A 25,052-nucleotide genomic window follows, 5' to 3' on the forward strand; every position below is an offset into this window, starting at 1 on the left:
AAAAAGAGCAGCCTTCATTTGACCCCTAAGAATACCCCTTTAATTTATAACAAACTTCTTACAAACTTACCAAAGTATAACAAATGTTTTGCTTTATTAAAAAATGAAGCATATGAACTATTTCTGCTTGAAAAGTTCGAAATACATGAATAAAAGTTAAGTTAGACACATCAGTATTCTCAGTCTACACAGAAGTGTAAAATTAGAGGAGGAAAAAAACTCAGAGGAGTGAAGATCAGAAAAGTGCACGGCCCAAGTACCTATCAATCATAGAGGCTACATGGATGGCTGAAGAGATGGTGAGCACATATGACCTATCCTGCCATACATATGCCTAGCAATCTGGAAAAACTCACCACATACTTCATTCCTTTGGAAATAAATTAACAAACTAACCAACAGATCTTTTGTTTTTCTTTTTTTAAGATAAAATAATGTTGGAAAATAAACAGTCATTTCTCTTTAAGGCCACCTGATAAGGTCAAAGGCCTTTTCATACTCATTATGTACAGGAAAATGGCCACTTTTAAAATCCCTTTGTTAATGTGGACTCTTCCCACTTCTCATTTCCAAAAGAACTTATGGCCCTGGAAGAACTACTCTAGCCAGAAATAGCCACTTAAAAAAAATGGGGGAGAGGGGGAAAGACAGGTACAAAATCCCACACTTACTTATTTGTACTCCCACAGAAGCTGCCCATTCTAGCAGAGAATACCTTACTAATCATCAGTTGTGGAGGAGAACTGGAAGAAAACAAAAAAAGGGCGGGGGGGGGGGGAGATGCATTTTGAATTAAGAAGCCAGTATCACCATTCCATTTCTCCCAACTAGTAGAAAAAGAAGCTCAAACTCACCGGATATAGTGTATCTTTAAAGTGGAGCCTTTATAACTCATTGCGACTGAGCCAAACATCATTTCCCCTAGCATGTTGACATCAGAAGCTGGTCTTGTGTACTGCCACATAGGAAAGAGACCAAAACCAAAGTTACTATGTGGCACAACGTGATGTGTAATGCAACAGAAAATAACGCTTATTTATCTATGGGTCCGTCTTTAGTGTAGCAGGTAACTAAAATTCAAAGCAGAAACTGATCATCTTAATCTATAATGGTGATTGGCTATTTTTTCCCCCAGATTATTACTTGTGTTCATGATTTCATCTTTATGCACAATATCTCCATACAGGATCGCAGTGCCTCAGCAGGGATCATTCTTAATCTTGTTAGGAAAGGCAAAGATTTTTCATTATCTCCATTTATAAACTCTACAGAGAAAGATTAAGTTCTGAAAAAAAAAAACAGGGTAACTCTTCTCTTGGTACCAAAAATACATCCTGAAAAGAAACACAGTTCAGTACTATTCACCTAAATAATTAACAGTGTTGAATGAAAATGCCAGTTGGCTCAGGGAGAGTCTTTGTGAGGGTCCAAAAGGTAACAGACGGTCTGATACCTTGAAAGTTTTACCAAAAAATATTTCAAAAATATTTGACCTCTCTAGCTTCTGACCAGTTTTTCTTGTCCCTTCGGTCATCCACAAGGGTAGGCCTGAGCTACCTCCAACTTTCCCAAGTCTCATTTGCTTAACCTACTGCAGCCTCATCTACTCAAACTGCCCTAGTGATACAGCTCCTGCCTTCTAGTCAAATCCAGTACACTTTCCAGTTTGCTTTCTTAAACATCTCTCCCGATAGCTGCTGCTTTTATCTACTCTCCTATTTGAATCTCTTCTTTCTTAGATCATCCCTTGAACAGGGCTGTTCCTCAGAGGGCACTCCTAGTCACTGTCCACACTCTGAACCACTCTTGGGATTCTGGTTATTCTTTACATAGGAATACCTCCCACATCTTTATCTCTAGGCCTAGACCTCTCCCTGAACTCTAGAATCCTATATCCAAACACATTCATTCACATATCATAACAATGTATTATTACATATCATATATGTCATATGTAATATGTATATTATCACATATGTATAATGGTAACGTATTATTAGGATATGCTGCAGGCACCCCAGCACAGCCCGACCAAGACAAAACAACCGTCTCTCTGACCCAGCCCAGCCAGCGCCAGATTCTCTGCTAGTATGCTTTCCACCCAAGCAAAAACATGGGAATTGTTCTTAACTTTCTCTTCTCAGTCTTTTTTTTAAACTCCAAATCCACACACACACACACACACCTGCTACCAGCCCCGTATTCCTCACACGCAAGTTACATCTTGCCCTTTCTTTCTTCTCCTAAACACGGTTCTCTTCCTCCAACTGGCATGTGCTATTTTCTTGGGATGCCCATATACGTCCTCAGAATCCTTGAAATTCTTAAAACAAAACTGGAAAACCCGTGCTTTTTCATCAGGTTCAGGCAACGAAGGAAGCAAAACCGAAGGGTTTACCTCGTTTGCAATATTTCTTCCTCACTCAGTACGTATTATACTGGGTCACCTCGCTTTAATTACAGTTTTTACCAAGAGACAAAAGCCGAAGTGTGAAAACAGCACGGACATGAAACATTTAAGAGCACATCTTCGAATACATAAGCTCATGTTCCTAGAGCAGGAGCCTCAAGCAAGTATCCTTCCTTGTGGAGAAATTACAGTAAATGGCTTCAGTCCCCGGGGCCGCGGGACATGGCAGGGACGGTTTTACCTGGTACTTCGGGAGCTGCTCCTTGGCGTGCTGCAAAGATCCCCCGGAAGAGCTCTGGGGTGAGACGCTGCTGCTGCCGCCACTGCCCTGACAGCCCTTGGCTGCCAGTTTAATAGGGGCATCCTCTGTTTTCTGGGGAGACAGACAGGCAAGGTAAGCACTGCTAAGTGCGGCGGGCTCCTGCAGCATGCTCTTCACTGGGCATTTCTTTGTTAAATCACTCTGTTATGTTGTGCGTCAGTTGCACGGAAAACCAGAAGCTTTCTTCCCCTTCTTGCTGAGGACAAAAAATGCGCTTCCCGGGAGCCTACAGCATCTGGGAAGGAGGCACGCGGAAGAAAGGTAACTGGACAGAAGACGGGGGTTATGTAGTGTGAATATTCTCAAGTAATTCAACTGCTATTTATGTTTCAATTCCTGTCTTGAAAACGTCAGTGAGATCTGATCTCTGGGTTATTAATGAATCTGTTAGTACTGTGGAGAGTCATAATCTATAAATACTGACGTGGAGAAAGAAATTGCTTCAAATTTAAAATTTTACCAGGCAAATGGAACTAAGTAAAGCAAAATTACTAATTTGGAAAGTCTGAGTTTGTATTTTTAATGACACACCTTCTCTAGCACTCCTTTAAAGGTAACAGGAGAGAAAATCATGAGGTCGAATTTGTGAAAGATGAACCAAAACTCTGAAATAGGAGCTCCTGTGAATTATACATCATGTGATGGAAAAAGTAACCTCTAAAGGTTAGGGGTAATAGAAGATTATCTACTATATATTCCCTAAATAGAGTTATGACAGTGACATAAAGGTATAAAGATACCCCTTTACTAATTTTGCCCTTCCTCCTACACCGAAATATATTACTCCCTACAGAAGCATCCTATGCCACCTATGACAAGTTGTTTCTATTCTGTCGGAGTCTTACTTGTTTTTCTGTGGGCAGCTTTTTCTTGGAAAAACATGAATGCAACTGCAGCTTATCTAATCTCCAATGTGACAGTCACATTGGTGGTCTAATGCAAATGCCTGCAGTCATGTGCTTGATACAAACTCATGAGGTCTTGTGCTTGCCAAGGGAGTGGGGGGCTGAAAATGGGAAAAGAATGTAAGGAAAACACACACTGAGCTGGTCCGTAAAAGCCACCCCCGCAGCGATGGCATTCAAAGTCATACTTGGTCATTCCCGGGTATCGGGCACTCCTTCAACACCCTCTTCAGCTCTAGCTGTTACTTAATACCACTTAAACCAGAAACACAGCCTCTCAGAGAGCCTAAAGTGACACTAAGTCCGCACCTGCCTCACGGACTGCTCGACCCTCTGGCTGGGGTACAACATACTGAGCAGTCTATAACTGGAGCTAATACCTGGTACGTGAATAGAGCACTCTTTTTGGGGGGGGGGGCTCTTTTTGTAGCCTTGGGCAAGTTATAACCTCTCTGGACCTAGCTGCCTTCTCGATTAAATGAGTACTTCCAGACTCCAGTGTTATCACTGCTCTCATATCGATATGCCAAAATTCCAGTTCCTTTTGAAAACCAGTGAGAATTTTTCTCCACCTGTTACCACCAAGAGGAGCCCTAGCGATGGCATGCAGGTGTCCCACTAAACTACCTGTGAGAGGCCTGCAGGGAAACAGGAAACGATGTGGGAAATCAAGGGGACCATGTCCTGTTCACCAAAGGGTCAAGTGCCGGCTCACCTCAACTTTGATACAAATCTACCATTAAAGCCTACAGGTGAATCACTTGAGAGATCCCTCCCCCACCCCCAACCTAACAAGCCCAACAACTACTGTAATGATTAGCTACCTGGCAGACTTCCACTTTAAAGCACTATGGAATCTACTCAGCCAAACTGCCTTTAACCAAATACTTCCTTCCTGCAGAAATGATCTTTATCAAAAGCAGGAAAAGAGCCCCTTGGCCCTGATGAAACAAAGACCGTGAAATAAACTATTCATTTACTTAGCTACACATTCTATGAACTGCCAGAATTTGGTCAGTATAGATAGCAAGGTATTGAACATGAAAAGAATGAAAAGTCTAAAGGCGACAACTTAAAGACGTACCCTGGGTTGACGTCCAGAAGACTCAGGGAGGACTGGACCCAGACACATGACCTTATACCTTTCCTGTTCTGGCTCTAAGGGATCAAGGGCTGTTATGTCCTCACTTTACCCATCCCAGATCTCCCACGCCCCACCCCAGAACACCATCACCACCACTCTGCTCTCCACTAAAAATGGGAAATAAATAAAGCTGCCTTGGTCAGATGGGTTTGAGAAGCACTCCCTTTTGAAGATGAAAGTGTATGTTAGCATACTGAAGTCCTATGGTAAGGAAAGCTATTTAATTTTGTTTAACCTAGTGCAACGTAATACCTCTTGGTATCTATGTGAAATACTAGACAGAATGATCTATTAATTTCCCTTCAGGCTAACGCTTTATGAATTTTAGAGTTCTCAGTTTTCCTATTACACAGCACATGTTTGGCATCCAAATACTACTGAATTGCAACTCACCAGCAAATTTACCTCTAGTAATACTTATAGTACAGTACTGAGCATCTGTCATGATTCCTTGCTAACAGTTTCACCTCTGTATATTAATAGAGTACAAATGCAGCAGGGTGGGGTGGCGGAGAGCCTTTCTGTTTCTTCTGAACCATTAATGATACTATACAATACAGCCCAAAGAGAAGATTATGAATTAATAAACGATTGCTCAGAGGGGTGGCTAACAGCACAAATAAAAAAAGATGAAAGCAAACCTGCATTTCATACCTGGGTTGCCACCTCCTCAGTCTTGTGAACCGCTTTAGAATCAAACAAGACTTGTCTGCCTCTCCTTTCGCAGTCCTGGTAAACTATCAGGCGGATCTCATTCAAGTCCAGCTCTGAACATGACCAACTGTGGATTAAACAGGAAGAAAAGGTTACGTTATCCACAAGACTTGGAATGATCGTGGAGAGCTAGGTTTCCGAGCCAGTGCACCTATGTGCAGCAGAAGGCCACAATGGCGCAGAGATGATGACCCCGTCACACCCTCACACCCGGGGACAGACAGCCTCGTCTGTGGGCTCAAATGGGCCATACAAGTGTCGCCAAATGTCCACGACAAAGGTTGGGAAGATCTCCTTCCAAAGCCACTCTGGCAAAGACAGCCACCAAAAATCACAAGGATGTGTAGAGAAAGCTAAATTTGGATGCCTGCATTCTGGGATGGCACACCTGATGTACAGGAGTGTTCAAGCTTCTGCGTTACTGGCCAGGGAACCATTTGGAGCAAGCGAGCGGGGCCTTCTTTCTTCCTCTTCCACCCACCCAGGCTCAGGTTAAATGGAATGGAATGACATCCTAAAATTTAGAATTTTCCTCTATTATAGCTGGCTCTGATAAAGAAGTTTTGAAAACCAAGTGCAGGGGCACCTGGGTGGCTCAGCTGGTTAAGCGTCCCCCTTTGGCTCAGGTCATGACCTCAGGGTCCTGGGATGGAGTCCTTCATCGGGCTCCCTGCTCAGCGGGGTGTCTGCTTCTCCCTCTACCCCTCCCCGCTGCTCATGCTCTCTCTCTCTCAAATAAATAAATAAAATCTTAAAAAAAAAAATTAAGTGCATCACTGCAGAGAATCTGAATTGCTAACAATAACAATCAGCAATAAAGGAAGCATGGCTTATTCCTGTTAAAAAGAAAACCACAGGCCCAAAATGGTGTCACTTAAGCCAAGTCACCAAACCAGGACTTAACACCTAACTTAACTACAGTTTCAACCTTCCCTAGAAATACAGTATTAACCAGTCAGGAATTTGCTGACCAACGTGAGCTAATCTGTCACCTGGGCCTTCTCCAGGCCTAAAGAAGATGAGGTAATGTGCATGATAAGACCCTTGTCCTTCCCCCTGAGGGAAAATGACCTAGCCTGAAACAATCCTTGCTCCATCCTCCTTCCTGTAAAAACCGTCCATTCTGTACAACTCCTCAGAGCACCCCTCTACTTGCTGGATGAGATGCCGCCCCACTCATGAATTGAGTAAGAGAGCTAATTAGAACTTCAAATGTACTTGGTTAAATTTTTGTCCTTTAACATTCCTAAGTAAACCAAAAGTTGCTGGGATAAAACTGCTCTAAACCTAAGTTTGTTCTTGAGTAATAAATGAAATGAGAATGAGAGAACTATAAAAAGGGTAATCATTTAAAATGCACTGCTTTGGGGCACCTGGCTGGCTCAGGTGGTAGAGCCTGTGACTCTTGATCTCCAGGTCTTGAGTTCACGCCCCATGATGGGCACAGAGCTTACTTTTAAAAAATTTAAAAAATGAATAAATATAAAACACACTGCTTTGGATATTTTCAGTTATCAATCTGTTGATCCATTCAACACATATTTGCGTGCCTACTATGATTCAGGCACTGCAGTCCTGATGCTAGATATTCAGCAGTTAACTAAACAGACCTGGTCCCTGTCCTCATAGAGAACGTGGTTTAGTGGGGAATACTGGGCTAATAATGATATGAATATGTAATTACAGACTGTCCTAAGTGCAGAAAGGAAAAGTAAAGGAGTCTCATATTTTCAGATCTGAGGAGCAGGGAAGTCCCTAAAGATTTAAGGAAGTGAAGCAGGCATCTGGCTGGTTCAGTTGGTAGAACATGTGACTCTTGATCTTGGGGTCTTGAGTTCAAGCCGCATGTTGGGTGTAGAGCTTAATAAGAAAGCAAAAAAAAAAAAAGCACACGGAAAACAGAGGATTTAAGGAAGTAACATTTAAACAGGGCTTAAAGAAGTAAGAGTTAAAGAAATAAAGTGTGAGGGGCGCCTGGGTGGCTCAGTCAGTTAAACATCTGCCTTTGGCTCAGGTCATGATCCCAGGGTCCTGGGATAGAGCCCTGGACTGGGCTCCCTGCACAGTGGGGAGCCTGCTTCTCCCTCTGCCCCTCCTCCCTGCTCATGCTCTCTCTCTTTAATAAATAAAAAAAATCTTTAAAAAGAAAGAAAGAAAGAAAGAAAGAAAGAAAGAAAGAAAGAAAGAAAGAATGAAGAACAGGATAGGAAGAGGGAAGGGCATGCTAAGATGTAGAAGAGAAAGGAGGGAAAAAAAAAAAAAAAGGCCAGAGAAAAAGAGCTCAAGAGGTAGGCTGGGAAGACAGGAAGGAGCCAAGATCATACCCTAAGTGCAACGGGAAGTCAAGATGAACAAAGACTGATAAACTCAGGTCTATACTTTTTTTAAAAATTCAACCTGTCTCTTCTAAGGAAAACAGGGGTGGGGGAGAGAGAAAGACTGGAAGCAAGAAGACCAGATAGAATTTCTTAACAGAGTTCAGGCTCTTCGTCAGGAAGGTGAGAGGGACAGCAACTGAGGTAGAGGAAAGCAAACAGATCCTGGAGGTGGGTTCAAGAGGGGGCAGAACCGCTAAGACTTAGGGGTGGGACGCAGGGGTGATGCAGGCAAAAGGAGTGCTATCTGCCTACAGAAAGCTGGGGAAGGAGGAAGAGCTCCCCAGATATGGATGAGAGAAAGTTAGGGAGACGGACTAACAAAAGCAAACTGTAATATGTAGTATTAAGATCATCAACTACAGGGAAGTCAGATACATCTGGATTCCATTTTTTCATCAGCACAATGAGAATATTAATGCCAACCTCACAAAGCTGCAGTGGGAATTAAATATGTAAAGTGTTTCACATAGAGGCTGACATGTGGTAAGGGCTCCAAAATGTTACTAATTACTTAAGAGAATTGTTAATGGTACAATTTAAAAAAACAAAACAAAACAAAAAACTGATACAGTGTCTGGTACCCAACCACAAGTTCTGCATTACTGGCTCTTTCTTTTTTCAGGCAGTGGTAGTTAATATTGAATATATTCTTTCAAGTTAGCAGATTAGTTTTCTTAAATCCCAGCCCCAAAAAATAGAAAGTTCTGGCTGTACCTTCTTATAACAACCTATGTTCTAAACTACCAGGTCCGGCAACCCTTCCTCCTGATTTTGATAACAACATGGCAAGCTTATTTTGGAAATCATTTTCTTCTCTCTCAGTCCACAGGTCGTCTGTGATCCAGTCCTGGCCAATCAGACCCCCAGCTAGGCTGTGAAAGCCAGTCCCCAAACACAGTTGCTGGGCTGGCAAATGATAACCCTGTTTTTTGCCATTATGATGTGAGAGCCTATCTCTGAAAACGAAGTCAATGTGGAGGAAAGCAGAGGTGAGCAATGGAGTGAGAGAGATTCTTGGGGGCAATCGAAGCTGGCTGCTTCCGAGAGAGCACTATTCCTGGAGTTAGTTTTCTGTCACTTACAACCCAAAAAGTCCTGATGACTGTGCCCCAAACCACTAAATTTTAAAATTACACAAAGTTCGAGCCCTACGCCGGATATAGAGATTACTTAAAAAAAAAAAAAAAAAAAAAAACCTTCAAAAAAAAATAGCCTCCAAAATTATTAAAACATAGTACACAGGCTAAAGTTGTTGAAAAGTGAGAAAGCAAAGAGGGTTTGTCTTTTTTTCATGTTCGACTTATTTTGCCCCAACAATTACATTTTGCCAAAATAGCTTCATAATTTATGAAACAAGTTGTTCAATCCTTTTGAGGGGTAACCACAACTCCAATCTCAAACTGAGGACAGCCTGACTAGAAGAGCCGAGATTTTAATGATCATACCACCTTATTAAATGTGTCATGCTATTTTTCCAATTTTAAAAGAATGGAAATAAAAGATATAGAAAGGGAAATTGCATATATTAAACTGTCTAATTTTTTGACCCAAATACCTTAAAAAGGTATGTTTTATAAAATATATGGCAAACTCCACTCTCCTTCTTCCACATGAATATTGTCTTATTTAATACCTAATTAAAATCTTGTCAGCTGTCGGGTGCCTGGGTGGCTCAGATGGTTAAGTGTCTGCCTTTGGCTCAGGTCATGATCCCAGGGTCCTGGGATCGAGTCCCGTATCAGGCTCCCTTCTCCTTGGGAGCCTGCTTCTCCCTTTACCTCTGTCTCTCTCTCTGTCTCTCATGAATAAATAAATAAAATCTTTAAAAAAAAAATCTTGTCAGCTGTCATTACTAGTATTAGTAGAGGAAATTACAGCTGAGTAATTTGACAAAGAAAATACAGGCAGGACAAAGGAGATTAACTGAGTGCTTCAGAGTAAAAGAGGCCTGGGATCAAGTCTCAGCTCCGCCTCCCACTGGTGTGACTGCCTTGGGCAAGGCCCCCCCAGGCAGCACCAGTGGGGCCTGGTGTGAAGATTAAAGGAGATAATGTAGGGAAATCCCCCAGCACACTGTCAGCTCTTTCCCCTACCATCCTCCCTAATACAAGGCTTCAGTTAGTCATCATCACATGTATCTTCTGTGTGTCCGCATTCCCTTCAACGTTCAACCAAGTTATTGTGGGGCTTCTGTGAGCACCAACCATGGTTCCTGGTGTTTTACTGAGGGCAACTCTGCAAAACTCAAAGAGGTATGAAAAAATAAGCCTTGGGCTTTTGCCTTAAGATATCTATTTGAAAGATGTTTATTCTAATCAGAACTACCTCATTTCTTTGCTTTGGTTGAAAGCAAGGACAGAATACTGGTCCCTGGTATGATTTGTCTATCTATGGCCACAGATGTCTGACTGTAGGCACAAGAAAATAAGATGGTTTATCTACCTTTTCTTACTGTAAAATTTAAACAAAAGGACTTAGATGGACCCTCGTCAGTTTTAAGATTCCATGATGCTAAAATCTGCCAGGAACTGAAACCAGACCTTATTTCTGGAACTACTCAAGAGCAGGAAGAAAGTGACCAAAGTCTAAATTACTTACCTGAAAGGTGACAAGCAACAGTTCAAAGGAGTTAAGTACAGAAAACAATTATTTTATATATATATAACCCATCTGAAACTAATGATGTACTATATGTTGGCTAATTGAATTTAAATAAAAAAATGTAAAAATAAAATATATATAACCATGTGTTGTGGGTTGAATCATGTCCCTCAATTCCCCTCAATTCCTAATTCCCAGTACCTGTGAATACGACCTTGTTTGGAAACAGGGTCTTTGCAGATGTAATCAAGTTAAGATGAAATCATACTAGGTTAGGATGGGCTTTAATCCAATGACTAGTGTCCTCATAAGAGAGGGGAGATTTGGACACAGACACAGAGGGAAGGTGATGACAGATTGTGGAGTTACACTGCCACAGCCAAGAAAGCCAAAGAAGGCTGGCACTGGGGAGGAGGGCGGGAGATACAATAAATAAGAACTGGATAAAGTCCTTATTCTCAATGAATTTAAAATCCAGAAGACACAATTATATGGGAAACTACATGAAAATAAAAGGACAAGGCAGAATATAGAAAGCAAGGGAAAAAAACAGGAAAACATTCCCAGAAGCACCAATATTTGAACCGATGAAGTTAGAAAGGACAGCAAGGATTCCACGTAAACAGGGGAGTTAGTCATTGCAGAATAAGGGCATGGCACAAACACAAAAAATCAAATGATACAAAGTCAAAGTCTTCGTTGGTTGGATTATGTCAACAGCAGAAGAATTACACAGGAAATGAGGCTAGAAAGACAGTTTAGGACTACTCACGGACAGCCCTGAATGCTATCCCAGGGAATGTATGTATGTTTGTTCTACAAAGCAATGGTGTGCCATTCCAACTTTCTGAGGAGCGGAATGACATAATGTGACCTGTGTTTTAGGAGGACTAAAGCTGTTTGAGAAAACCATCTTCAGAGCAAAGAGGATGGTGATAGTGACTTGCATACCCAGGGTTTCAAGGAGTCATGGCTAACAAGGATGAGAGAAGTAGTTGTAGGATTTGCAACATCCTCCAAGACCAGTTCCAGTGTTGGTGTTTGATTGGTCCTTTGAACTTTTATAGGAGTCCGGCTAGAATTGGGCTCAAGTATGCCCATGTGAAACATGATCTATGAAAGATGAATACTTCATTTTTTTTTCCCCCCTCTGGCTCTCACCCAAGGAAATAACCCTATATACTCAAAAACAAGTTCACAAGAAAAGTTTACAGGGCAGTCCTGTGATCCAAGAATGTGAATGTTTAAAGAGTCAGGTATGATAGGGAACTTTAAATTGTCCAAGAAAAAGTAAAATTAAACAAGACAAAACAAAAACAACAGTAACAATTACAACAGAAAATGGCAATATTATCCATTTAACAAGTAGCTCCTGCATGCCTACTGTGTGCCAAGCATCCTTCCAAGCCCTGGGATACAGCAATGAACAAATCATAATTCCCGCTCTGATGAAACTTACTATATAGTATTTATGATGATATTTTACTCTTATTCTATTTTACTCTTAACCCTATTCTATGTTCTTTTTTCTGCCAACTCTCACTGCTCCTCTTCTCTTTCACAAAAAAAGTTTCTGAAAACAAATAGAAACACTTTCAAAAGGTTTGCTCAAGAATAGTGAGGAAGACCTAATGACTCTTATCCAAAAATACAGGAAGAAGGAAGATGGAGAAAAGGGGAAAAAATTGTATTTGAGATGGTAATCAGAGTTCACCCTGTCAGCACAAATGTACATTATTTCCCACTCAGTAACAAGCTATTTATTTCAAAAAAAAAATTATGTAAATAGATGGCAGTAACAAATTTGGAATCCTTTTTTTTTTTTTTTTTTTTGGTCTGGGTTAGCACTCTCAGGAAAAGAGGAAACAGGAAAAGTAATTTGCAAATTAGTTGACATTCCTATTTTGTACTGTAAAAGTCTTTGTACACAACTTGCCAAGTTTAGTTTCAGAGGCACTCATAAAAATTTACCACTGAATTACTGTTGTGTGGTCAAGAGTATAGTAAAAAAGTACTTAAAGATTCCAATTCTTATCAGAAGCTTTAATACATGAAGCTAGTCTGAAGATATAATTTAAAAATGATTCCAAATAAATGTAACCCACTATTATTTTACCAAAAGAAATTTCTGTTGGCTATTGGTTGCAACCTTGTCTTTAAGAAAGTAGGTGATACGTAAATCCTTTACTCCTTTTGTAGAAGAACTGTATAGAATGAAAGAATAAATCCCTATAATCAGCCACACGGTGTGGAAAGAGCATTGTAAGTAACATGAGCCTCAAAGCACACTCCTGCATTCACTCCTTCCACACACTTTTAGGACCTGGCTTGACCCAGGTACCATGAAAGATACCAGGAATAGAAATTAACTAGATCCATTTCCTACCTCAAAAGGCTTACAACCTGATATGGGTAGGCCAACATATAAACACTTAAGTAAACTACACTGTCACAGATACTGAGATTAATGTCCAGATGGCTTATAGAACTTAAAGGATGAAGAGGTCAAGTCCACATCACACGGGTAAAGGATGGATGAAAGTCGCAGAGGATGTGATGCTTGGGACATGAATTGGTATTCACCAGGATAAACAGAACTTTTAACTCTAGCTCTACCACTTTCAACCCAGGTGACTTCAGGAAAGCACTTATCTAGGGCTCACCTTTCCCTAAGTGTATCTATCTGCCTTATATGTCTCACAAGGTTGTTGGGAAAAACAGAGACTAAGTATGAAAGTACTCTGAAACCTGCAAAGCATAAGTCAGAGGTAAGTTCAGACACACAATCCTTTCACTGAGATCTTTGGGGACAGGTGTTTAAGAATCCTGAATTTTTTATATTTCAGAAAGAAGCTCATACCACATGTTATGTGATACCTCCTCCAGGATTCCAGGTATAACCAAATCCCCAAATAAAACAAATTAATATTACACCCGGCCAAGTTATGAATATTTATGCTGAGTAGATTAGACAGCAACTATGCACAGCCTCACAATAGTTCAGGTTAATTCCAAAAATCTTTTCACAGATTTTGGGATTTTAGAATTGTAGGATAAGGGATTGTTGACCAATGTAATGCTTACTATGTCTTAGGGAAGGCCAAGAGACTGGAATAAGTAACATTAAGTTCACTAACATTATCCCAAATATAACGAATTCCTAACAAAGAAGACCATCAAAGTTTATGTGCAAGTAGGCTGTAACTCAGAACTCATTTTTCCCTCCCACTGAAACAATACTACAAATGGTTGCAAGGGTCACAAGCTAAAACCACATAAGTCTTTATGGTTTCACACAGCAATAACAAAACATTATGAGTCACAAAATAACCTGAGGTTTGGGTACTATGTACCGTGAACTATGAAGTACAGAGGAGGAAAAGACCAAATTCCCCTCCTCTTTCAACCTGAATTCAGGGTCATGTCAAGTAAAACTGTGAAGTAGGTAAAGTTCATGTGTAGCCCTCACTGCACCATCACCCACGCCCTACTGCCCTAAGGCCCCCATGGCATTGACAAAACCACAGAGCACTGCACTGGGCAGAAGTCAGAATGCCTGAGCTCTAAGCGGGATGGATGGCCTAATCCCGGTCACACCCCTTCATCTCGTAGTCCAATGTTTCTTCCTCTATAAAAATGATGGGCTGGGGCTAAAATCACCCCTCAAGGTCTCATCCTTCCAACTCTAACACACGAGAATTCCAAATCATCTATAAAGTAGACGCAGTGTGATTTAGAACAGATGACCCCAGCCAGGTACTAAGAGGAAAGCAATCGAATGAATTAATCCACATTCCTGCACAGCATCCCTTAATGCTCCTAGATATACTCTATACTTTAACAAACATGCTATTAATATAAACACATCTTTAATCGATAGAACTTTCAAAAGATGCTAACGAAATCCGCAGAGGAAAAGTACAAGTTCTTCCGAGGCAAGAGGGACTCTGAGGGGCCACGTGACTGTGCTATGCCAACTAGGATGCCATCCCGGCCAGATGTTCTTGTTATTGTTTATAGGTTTTTCCCCCTTTCTCCCCTTTAAAAACTCACAATCTTTAAATATGGCCCATATTTTCCAAAATAATTCCTTTAATTCATAAAAGAGCACTACATGTTCTTTTCTGGTATCTTTAAGCTAGAAGCTACCTGTACTTAAAAAAAAAAAAAAAAAAAAAAAAAGGAGGGGGCAGGGGCGTGCCTGGCTGGCTCAGTCAGAAGAGCATGCGACTTTTGATCTCAGGATCATGAGTCTGAGTCCCATGGTGGGTGCAGAGATTACTTAAAAAAAAAAAAAAAAGCTTTGCTGTTCATCTCTATATGCATGTTTTAATTCAATATTCATTAAGCTAATTCTCCCATACTCTTGTCAGCATAACCAAAACAGTCAACATTTATTACTATATTTCAGGATTACTGAATGCCAATGGCCCTGCTAAAAGTTAACTTGCAAAAACATGGTATCATATCTTCTCCTGAAAGTAAGGTTTCCCCACCTCCCTCACCCACCCAGGGAAATAATATACTAATAACAAATAGATATTTAAGACACTGGCTTGTATATTAATTCCAGATCCATTTAAATTGTACACAGATAAGGTTATAATTCTATTTTCCTGGAGGTTTCCAAAGGTCAAAAGCATGGTTCTCTCCATAAGGTTTTTTAGGTGCCTTCTTAGCGCAGTGGGCAGCACGTCAGTCTCATGCTCCCTTTTTTGATTAAGAGGGAAGAATACATATTTGTATTTGCTTATTTCTACACAAAAGAAATATTTAAAAATTTAGTTTATATAAATTGAATTTTAAAAAGTAGAAAAAGAGAGGGGCGCCTGGGTGGCTCAGTCGTTAAGAGTCTGCCTTCAGCTCAGGTCATGATCCCAGGGTTCTGCTCCGTGGGAAGCCTGCTTCTCCCTCTCCCACTCCCTCTGCTTGTGTTCCCTCTCTTGCTGTCTCTGTCAAGTAAATAAAATATTAAAAGAAAGAAAAAGAAAAAGAAAAAGGGAGAAAAGTTCTGACCTCTGAAAGCAAAACTTACAAGAATATTCTGTTCTCCTAGGTAAAGAGTAAGATTAGTTTATCAGTTCCTTCTAGATGTTCCAGTCCACTCCTGGCCATGCAGAGGCATGGGGATGAAGCAGACAAAACAAGGCCAGGAGCTTGCCCAGCAATTCCTAAGCTTGGTTTTTAAATTTATGGCCCAAATAATTGATAAATTTGCCTGAAAATGCTCTCCCTCGTTGGGCAGGGAAGACAAGCCTTTCAAAAGACAACACTGGACTGCTGTCCTAGAGAGAGAGACTGGCAGTCTGGGAGTCTGTAGCTGTGGTAAGATGCTATTGGAGGCCAGCACATTTATTAATGCACAAAAAGGCAAGTGGACGGCCACGGGCCCTTGCAGGAAGGGGCTGAAGCCAAGGTTAGGAAGTACACACGCTGCCATGCCTACCACATGAAGGATGGGGGCAGGGGGGGGGGGATGGGACTCTGAGCAATGGCAGCCAAGAGGGCTGGAGAAAGGGCCCCTGCTGCTTTCTCACCCACCTGCACCAGGTAGACACCTGTGACCTCTACCTATTGCTCCGGGCATGCAAAGTGTGATTTCTTCATCCAAAAAACGTCCACATCGAAACATGTACAGGAATGTTTATGCAGCATTATTCACGATAGCCAAAAGGTGGGGGGGAAAAAAACCACATGAACACCACTGGATAAATAAAACATGGCACATCCATACAATAGAATATCATTCGGCCATAAAAAGGAATAAAGCACTAATACATGCTAGAACATGGGTGAACCCTGAAAGCATGGGAAGTGAAAGAAGTCAATCACAAAGAATCATGTGTTGTATGATTCCATTTACAGAAAATGTCCAGAATAGGCAAATGTACAGAGACAGATAGTAAATTAGTTAAATCTTGTGTGCGGTGTCTTCTGGGGGTAAAGACAATGTTCTGAAGTGAAGGGTGGTGATGACTGCACAATTCTGTGACTATGCTAAAATCCACCCAAGTATATACACACTTTAGGTGGGTGGATTGTATGGTATGTGAATTACATCTCCACAAAGATGTTTCAAAAGAAAACAAGATACATTTTCTGTACACCCCCTCCCCCAACCAAGAATGATGAGCAATGGGAACAGTCATGCATTGCTGTTGGGAAAGGAGTTGAGGCAACTACTCTGGAGAATATCTAGTAAAGCCCAATATTCATATATTCTAAAACCTAACAATTCCTCCTAACAATTCCACTACACCCACTGGAAATCCATGGAGATATGTGGAAAAAGACAAGTGTAATACTATTTACTGCAACATTGTTTATAACAGTAAAAATCTATTTAAAAAAATCAAAATGTTCATCAATAGACTAATGGATAAATTGTAGTATGCTATACTGAATTTAGAATTACTGAACTAGAACTACATGAATATGAATAAATCTCAAAAACATATATATAAACATATATATAAGCTTCAAAATAATATGTACAGTATGATATTTGTTCTATAATGTTAAATATGTGTGACCCAGTATTATTTATCGATACATCATGGCCAGTAAACTAATAATATGCAGAAGCAAATATTCAGAATGTGGTTACCTCTGGAAGGAAGAGAGGGAAAAGACTGGGCCCAGTAAGGGTTTTGTAGGAAGCAACATCTGTTACCCTAGTGTTTTAGATTTTTTGTTTTTAATTATATATGTGAAGCAAAAGTGGCAAAATGGTAAGATTTAAGAAAACTGGGTCGTGGGTACACATATGGTTATTATAACATGTTCTATGTTTTCTGTATGGCTGAAATATTTCATAAGAAAATTAAAATGCAATCCCTTTGAGGTTCCTCAGAAAATTAAAAATAGAACTACCCTATGATCCAGGAATCGCACTACTGGGTATTTACACCAAAATTACAATCAATCAATCAATCAATCAATAAATTCAGAAGGATACATGCACCCCTATGTTTATCGCAGCATTATTTACAATAGCCAAATCACCAAAGCAACCGAAGTGTCCACTGATAGATGAATGGATAAAGAAGATGTGGTGTGTATATAAACAATTGAATATTATTCAGCCATAAAAAAGAATGAAATATTGCCATTTGCAACAACATAGCTAGGGAATATAATGCTGACTGAAATAAGTCAGTCAGAGAAAGACAAACACCATATGATCTCATTCATATGTGGAATTTAAGAAACAAAACAAACTAGCAAAAAAAAAAAAAAGGAAACAGACAAACCAAGAAACAGACTTCACTCTGTTAAGAGTTAAGGAGTGTCAGGAGTGTTATACTAATTGGGATTGTGCCTCTACTTGGAAACCTGAAGCAAAGGTAAAGAGACCCTCCCAGCTCTAACATCTTTTGTAGATTGAATCACTTTTTTTTTTTTTTTTTTAAGACTGAAGAAAGAGAGCGAGAGCTAGCGCGAGCACACAGAGAGGGAGGGAGAGGGGAGGTGGGGAGGGTGATGAGGGAAATAGGGGATGGCCATTAAAGAGTACACTTATCATGATGAAAAAATAAAATAAAATAAATAGTTAAATTGAGAGAAAAAAAAAGAAGAAGAAGAGAGATGATGCTAGCATAGACTAGGTTGTAATAGTGGAGGTGGTTCAGAAGTAGCCAGATTCTGGGTAGCATTTGAGGGTAGAGCCAGTTGGAGTTGCTATGGATAGGATACAGTGTGTAAGGAAGAAAAAAAAAAGAAAAAGATGAATCCCATAACTAGGATCATCAAGATGGAGAAGGCTGCAGGTGAGGTAAGTTGTTGGATATACAAATCTGAAGGCCAGGGAAAATGTCTGGGCTGGAGTTATAAATGTGGGAGTTGTTGGAATACAGATGGTATTTAAAGCCAAAGGCTGGATGAGATCACTTAAGGAAGTGAGTGTGGGCAGAAAAGAGGTCCAAGGACTGAGTCTTCAAGCACGCCAACATTAACAGGTCCGGAGAAAAAGAGGACTCAGCAAAGATCAAAATGGAGCCATCAGGAAAGGGGAGAATGCTGGAGTAAAAAAAAAGAAAATGCTAAATGGGTTTTTAAATGAGAAAAAAAAGGATTTGTAAAAAAACTAGTAAAACTGATCACCTAAAAGGGCATGGGTAAAAATAAGGAGGTAGGAACAATTATTGTTGAACTAAGTGAATGCATTAATTCTGAAGACAGATAGACAAAATGCTTTTTAAAATGTTAAGGAAAAAAACCCCTGCATTTATACCCTTTAAAAAGTGATTCAACCTACAGATGCTCAATCTGCCTTCGGCTCAGGTCATGGTCCCAGGGTCCTGGGATGAAGCCTTGTGTCGAGCTCCCTGCTCAGCGGGGAATCTGCTTCCCCCTCTCCCTCTCTCTCTCTCTCTGTGCTCCCTCTCTGTCTCTCTCTCTTTCTGAAATCAATCAATCAATCAATCTCAAAAAAAAAAAAAAAAGGTGATTCAACCTACAAAAGATGTTAGAGCTGGGAGGGTCTCTTTACCTTTGCTTCAGGTTTCCAAGTAGAGGCACAATCCCAATTTGTATAAGATGCCTGACTGTCTTCACCCCCACCTGCTCCTTCCCAGGGGAAGAAGAATGAGTTCTGATTGATAAATTTTCCTTTATTCTTTGGTATCTATCTGGCTGCAGAGCACACACAAACTATTCTGATCCTCCACTACTACTCAACATCAAGTTTTACAGGGGTGAACCCCTATGTGGCAAGGCTTATAGGTGTCCTAGGCTGCTTATGACAAGGTGTGTGAAGAAGTCTAATTTTGAGGTTATTAAGGCAGCTCCTTGTTGTTACACACACTAACCATTTTCCAAATGTAGATATATTTTGGTTTCTATCTATCTGACCAATTTCTATCTCTCAATTGTCTCCCTCAAATTTCCTACAAGGAAAATTATCTCCCAAGGAGAATGTTAGAAATGTGAACCAAAATAAGTTTCTTTCTATGCATTGTTAGCAGTCAAAAACTGGAAACCTAAACATCCACTACCAGAACATACCCTAAGTTTTTGAAGCCATCCATGTAAGAACATACTATGAAGTCATTAAAATTTGTTCTCTAAAACATTTTAATAACATGGGGAAAATGTTATACTGAGTAAAAAAGCAGATTATATAACTTGATAAATACAACATGATTCAGTTAATATAATACAGCTTATATCCATGTACCAAAAAAGGACTGCATGAGGGGCGCCTGGGTGGCTCAGTCAGTTATGCTTCTGACTCTTGATTTCAGCTCAGGTCATGATGTCAGGGTTGTGAGTTTGAGCCCTACATTGGGCTCCTCGCTCAGCAGGGAGTCTGCTTTAGATTCTCTCCCTCTCCCTCTGCCCCTCCCCTCACTCACTTGCTCACTCTCTAAAAAAATAAATAAAATCTTAAAAAAAAAAAAAGACTGCAAGAAAATAAAAGTATTAGTAAAATTTGTGTGATAGCATTATGAGTAACTTGAATTTTCATTTTTGTATTTGCTTACACCTTCCAAATGTTTTATAATAAAATTGTATCATTTTGATAATCAGAAAAAATATTTAAGAAAAATCTTAAAATAAGGGCACCTGGGTGGCTCAGCTGGTTAAGCAACTGCCTTCGGCTCAGGTGATGATCCTGGAGTCCCGGGATCGAGTCCCGCATCGGGATCCCTGCTCAGCAGGGAGTCTGCTTCTCCCTCTCCCGCTCCCCCCTCTTGTGCTCTCTCTCTCTCTCAAATAAATAAAATCTTTAAAAAAAAAAAAAAGAAAAATCTTAAAATAAGTTTAGTAACAAAGAAAAGAAAAAGATGGAGGAATTTAAAAAGAAAAGGGGAGGGGGTGCCTGGCTGGCTCAGTTGGAAGAACACGTGACTCTTGATCTCGGGTTGTTAGTTCAAGTCCCACGTTGGGTGTAGAGATTACTTAAATAAATAAAACTTTTTAAAAAACCAAAAAAAATAAATAAAAAGAAAAGGGGAAAGTAGCTAGCTTGACTTAAATGCACTCATGCTCTGGAAAATATACGTTAAAATATTTTTAAAAATTATTTCATATACCAGCAATTAACAAGTGGAATTTAAAATTAAAAACACAGTATCATTTATATTAGCACATTCCCCCAATACATACAAAATCTATAAAAGGAAAACTATAAAACTCTGATAAAAGAAATCAAAGAACTAAATAAATGGAGAGATATTCCATGGTCATGGATAGGAAGAGTCAAGATGCCAGTTCTTCCCAACTTGATCTATAGATTCAATACAATCCCAATCAAAATTCCAGCACATTATTCTGTGGATATAAACAAATTCATTCCAAAGTTCGTGTGTGGAGGCATAGTACCCAGAATAGCCAACACAATATTGAAGGATAAGAGCAAAACTGGAAGACTACAACTACCCAACTTCAAGACTTACTATAAAATTACAGTAACCAATACAGGATGGTAGTGATGAAAGAAGAGACAAATAGATCAAAAGAAAAGAATAGAGAGCCCAGAAACAGATTCACACAAATACAGTCAACTGATCTTTGACTGAATAAAGTACAGGTAATACAATGGAGAAAAGACAGCCTTTCCAAAAATGGTGCTGGAACAAATGGACATCCACATGCAAAAAAAATGAATCTTGACACAGACCTTAAATCCTTCACAAGAATGTAACTCAAAATGAAATCACAGACCCAAATGTAAAATGAAAGACTATAGAACTCCTCGAAGATAACATAGAACAAAAACCTCAAGGGCCGTGGGCATGGTGATGACCACCAAAAGCACAGGTCATGAAAGAAATAACTGATAACCTGGACTTTATTAAAATTTAAAACTTCTCAACTGCGAAGGACAAAACAAGAAAATGAGAGGATAAGCCACAGATTGGGAGAAAATATTTACAAAAGATGTATTTGATAGAGGCTTGTTATCCAAAATATACAAAGAACTCACAAAACTCAACAACAGGAAAATGAACCACCCAACTGAAAAATGGGCAAAGATCTGAACAGAAGCCCCACAAAAAAAGATACATAGATGGCAGAAAAACGTATCAGTGATGCTCCACATCATATGTCATTAGAGGAATACAAATTAAGACAATAGTGAGATACCACTACACTCCTATTAGGATGGCCAAAATCCAGAACGCTGACAAAACCAAATACTGACAAGCATGTGGAATAACATGAACTGTCATTCACTGCTGGTGGGAATGCAAAATGGTACAACCACTTGGGAAGTATGGTGCTTTCTTACAAAACTAAACAAACTCTTACCTTACAATGCAGCAATCACACTCCTTGATGTTTACCAAAAGGAGTAAAACTTACTTTCATACAAAAACCCACAGAGATGTTTACAGCAGCTTTGTTCATAACTGCCAAAACTTGGAAGCAACCAACACGTCCTTCAGTAGGTGAATGGATAAATAAACTGTGCTACATCCAGACAACGGAATTCTATTCAGTGGTAAAGAGAAATGAGCTATTGAGCCATGAAAAGACATGGAGGAAGCTTTAATGCATACTACTAAGTGAAGGAAGCCAATTTAAAAAGGCTACATACCGTATGATTCCAACCAAATGACATTCTAGAAAAGGCAAAACTATGGAGACAGTAAAAAGGTAAGTGGTTGCCAGGGGTTAGGGAGAGATGAAGAGGCAGAGCACAGAGGATTTTTTTAGGGCAGTGAAACTAATCTGTACTGATATGATAATGATGGGTACATTTCATTATACATTTATCAAAACCCACAGGATGTATAACACCAAGAGTGAACCTTAATGTAAACTATGGAGTGGAGTGCTAACGATATCTCAGTGTAGGTTCATCAACTGTAACAAATGTACCACTCTGATGTAGGACACTGATAGTAGGGGAGGCTGTGCACGTGTGACGTGTGGGGCAGAGAGTACAGAGGAACTCTTCTGCACTTGCTGATTTTGATGTGAACCTAAAGCTGCCCTAAAAAATAAAGTCTATTTAAAAGGAAAAAGGTTTTTCAATTGTCAAAGGAACTTTTAAAATACAGGAACTTTCAGTAATGAGCACTAGTTTTTAAAGTTTGTGGTAGGATTATTCTCTGAAGATCATTTTGGTCTGTTATAGTCTGCTAGAGAATTTCCCATGAAGATGAAAACCAAGGACATATTATTTGAGCTTTGGATATGACCATTAAAAGTCTCTGTCCCTGTTCAGCTGAGTTTTAGGCTGTCTCCCCTCAGCCTGTCCACTCAGCTGGAAAGAAGAAGGTCAGCCCTCATACGCCGCTCTACAGAACGAGCCCAGTCCTTTCATACCATCTTGTTCTTCGCTACTGAGGAACAAGTTCTCATAATAGTTCACACGAAGGTATCACTGCCTTGAGAGAACATGCTTAAATACAAAAAAAAAAAAATGAGGTTCTAATAATAGAAATTATTGTTATCAAGCAAGGGCCAATGGGAGAGAGAACAGGGAGCAGACAACCTCCGACCTGCCTCTCATATCATACCGTGCAGCTGCTAGCCCTACCTAGCAGCCCACCCTGGGCCCATTCACATTCCCAGGAAGGACCACTGACTCTCTGAATCCAAACCATTTTTGCCCCTAGGCAATATTTTTCTTTTTAGGGTGCACAGCAAGCATGACTCTGTCTTAGGATCTCTGTCCTTACTAGTTCCTCTGTTGAGAATATACTTCCTTGAATATCCATATGGCTTGCTCTGTCCTTACTAGTCCCTCTGTTGAGAATATACTTTCTTGAATATCCATACGGCTTGCTGGAAAAGCAATGGAAAAGATTACCACTGAGATAGTTTTGGCTCCCTTGATTACCCAGGGTCTTCACATTTCTCTAACAGCCTTGTTACTCATGGGTCACTGACAGATAATCAGAATGTTAGAGCTGGAAGGGACCTCAGACACCACCTATCTGATGGTTCCCAGACTTGACTCATCATTAGAATTACCTCAGAAGTTCTGTGTATTGGTTGGTTTTTTAATCATCGAAACTTCACAGGCTCCACTTCCACAAATTCGGTCAAGTGGATCTGAAACGGAGCTCAGGAAGCTACATTTTAAAAATATTTGATGATCACTGACCTAATCTACCACTTCTATTATTTTTTTTTTAAGATTTTATTTATTTATTTGAGACAGAGAAAAAGAGAGCACAAGTGGGGAGGAGGATCAGTGGGAGAGGGAGAAGCAGACTCCCCGCTGAGCAGGGAGCCTGATGCGGGGCTGGATCCCAGGACCCTGAGATCATGACCAGAGCCCAGGGCAGACGCTTAACCGACTGAGCCACCCAGGTGTCCCCACTTCTATTATTTTTTTGTAGAAGAGAAAATAGAAGCACAAAGGGATGAGGTGATGTTCCCAAAGACACAGTGAGTTCAAGGCAGAGATGAACCCTCTGATCGTAAGATCAGGGTAGAGAAGATCCCCAGATCAAAGATGCTTCCACTGTATCTGGTACTACAGTCTAGATTTTCACATATTAGAATTAGATTTTTTTTTAAATTAGTAAGTGAAAAAACTAAGCTTAGCATTACTACTTTCGTTTTTTGCCTTTGGGCAGGGTGAGGCATGCAAGCGAAAGGAAAGGGCACATCAAGAAAAAAAGACAGCATTTTAATTCACATCTGTTCTATAAAGACCTGAGTAGCTTGTGGGTTTTTTGTTTTGTTTTTTTTAACCTTTCTAAACTAGTAAGAGAAGGATTAAACTCTTCAACATACAAACACTGATGGATGGACATATGTCTGATACTCAATAACCTACATAAACGTGAGATCCCATAAAAGGAGAAGAGAATTGCAGGGAACCTTGGTGTTTCTAGAGCCCACAGACTGGATTCCCTTTGGTGAATTTTTTTTTTTAAGATTTTATTTATTTATTTGTCAGAGAGCGAGCGAGAGAGAGCAAGCACAAGCAGAGGGAGCGGTAGACAGAGGGAAAGCAGGCTCCCCGATGAGCAAAGAGCCCAATGCAGGACTTGATCCCACTCCTGGGATCATGAGCTGAGCCGAAGGCAGACGCTTAACCGACTGAGCCACCCAGGCGCCCCCCTATGGTGAATTTTGATGGGGAGTTTAATTATAATCTTAGAAGGGTCACAGGTTATTGCTCTCACCAATTCCCACCAGGGCTTGCTACATCATTATTCAGCAGTTATTCAGCTTTTGTTACTATAACAATAAAAGGATAAGGCTAAGCCACAGCCTGACTCACAACAGGAGTCATAACATAAGAACCAGGAATCACAGACCTGTGCAGCCGAGTATTCCAGCTCAGCATACAGCTGAGTGGGATTTGAGGGAAAAAGGCTTCGGAAGCTACCCAATGACTTGGCCTGCAGACCCCAGAGCTGGAGTATTCTTGTCTTCTGTCTGAAACACAGTCATTCTGGACATAATGAGTTATAGTAACTAATAATAAGGACTTTACCCTGTTAGGTCATCAACACTCAGCAAAATAAGACCCAGACAAAAGTTTACGTGAATTGTCGGTCTACATGAAGCAAGTTCACACTTTCTTCAAAACCCCTCTACACAGGGGCTTTAGCAAGGGGCACCTGGGTGGCTCAGTCAGTTAAGCGTCTGCCTTTGGCTTGGG

The 25,052-nt window shown here is 40.3% G+C and overlaps 1 protein-coding gene and 1 long non-coding RNA gene across 5 annotated transcripts in view; both read right to left on the minus strand.

Moving 5' to 3' along the window:
* LOC145719839 (uncharacterized) overlaps positions 1-665 on the minus strand; it is a 1,674-nt gene extending 1,009 nt beyond the window's left edge. The window contains exon 1 of the long non-coding RNA XR_014142638.1: positions 13-665. This is a non-coding gene — a long non-coding RNA (uncharacterized LOC145719839). The remainder of the gene's footprint in view (positions 1-12) is intronic.
* FNIP2 (folliculin interacting protein 2) overlaps positions 1-25,052 on the minus strand; it is a 133,313-nt gene that overhangs the window by 62,798 nt on the left and 45,463 nt on the right. For all 4 annotated transcript variants that reach the window (XM_081811430.1, XM_081811426.1, XM_081811420.1 and 1 more), the window contains exons 2-5: positions 5,436-5,562; positions 2,652-2,783; positions 855-955; positions 672-743 (exon numbers count right to left, since the gene is read on the minus strand). In XM_081811430.1, the coding sequence (XP_081667556.1) occupies positions 672-743; positions 855-955; positions 2,652-2,783; positions 5,436-5,562 (432 nt within the window). The remainder of the gene's footprint in view (positions 1-671; positions 744-854; positions 956-2,651; positions 2,784-5,435; positions 5,563-25,052) is intronic.

The sequence above is a fragment of the Leptonychotes weddellii genome, chromosome 2 (assembly GCF_054177405.1).
Source record: "Leptonychotes weddellii isolate Sample4059 chromosome 2, ASM5417740v2, whole genome shotgun sequence".
NCBI lineage: Eukaryota > Metazoa > Chordata > Mammalia > Carnivora > Phocidae > Leptonychotes > Leptonychotes weddellii.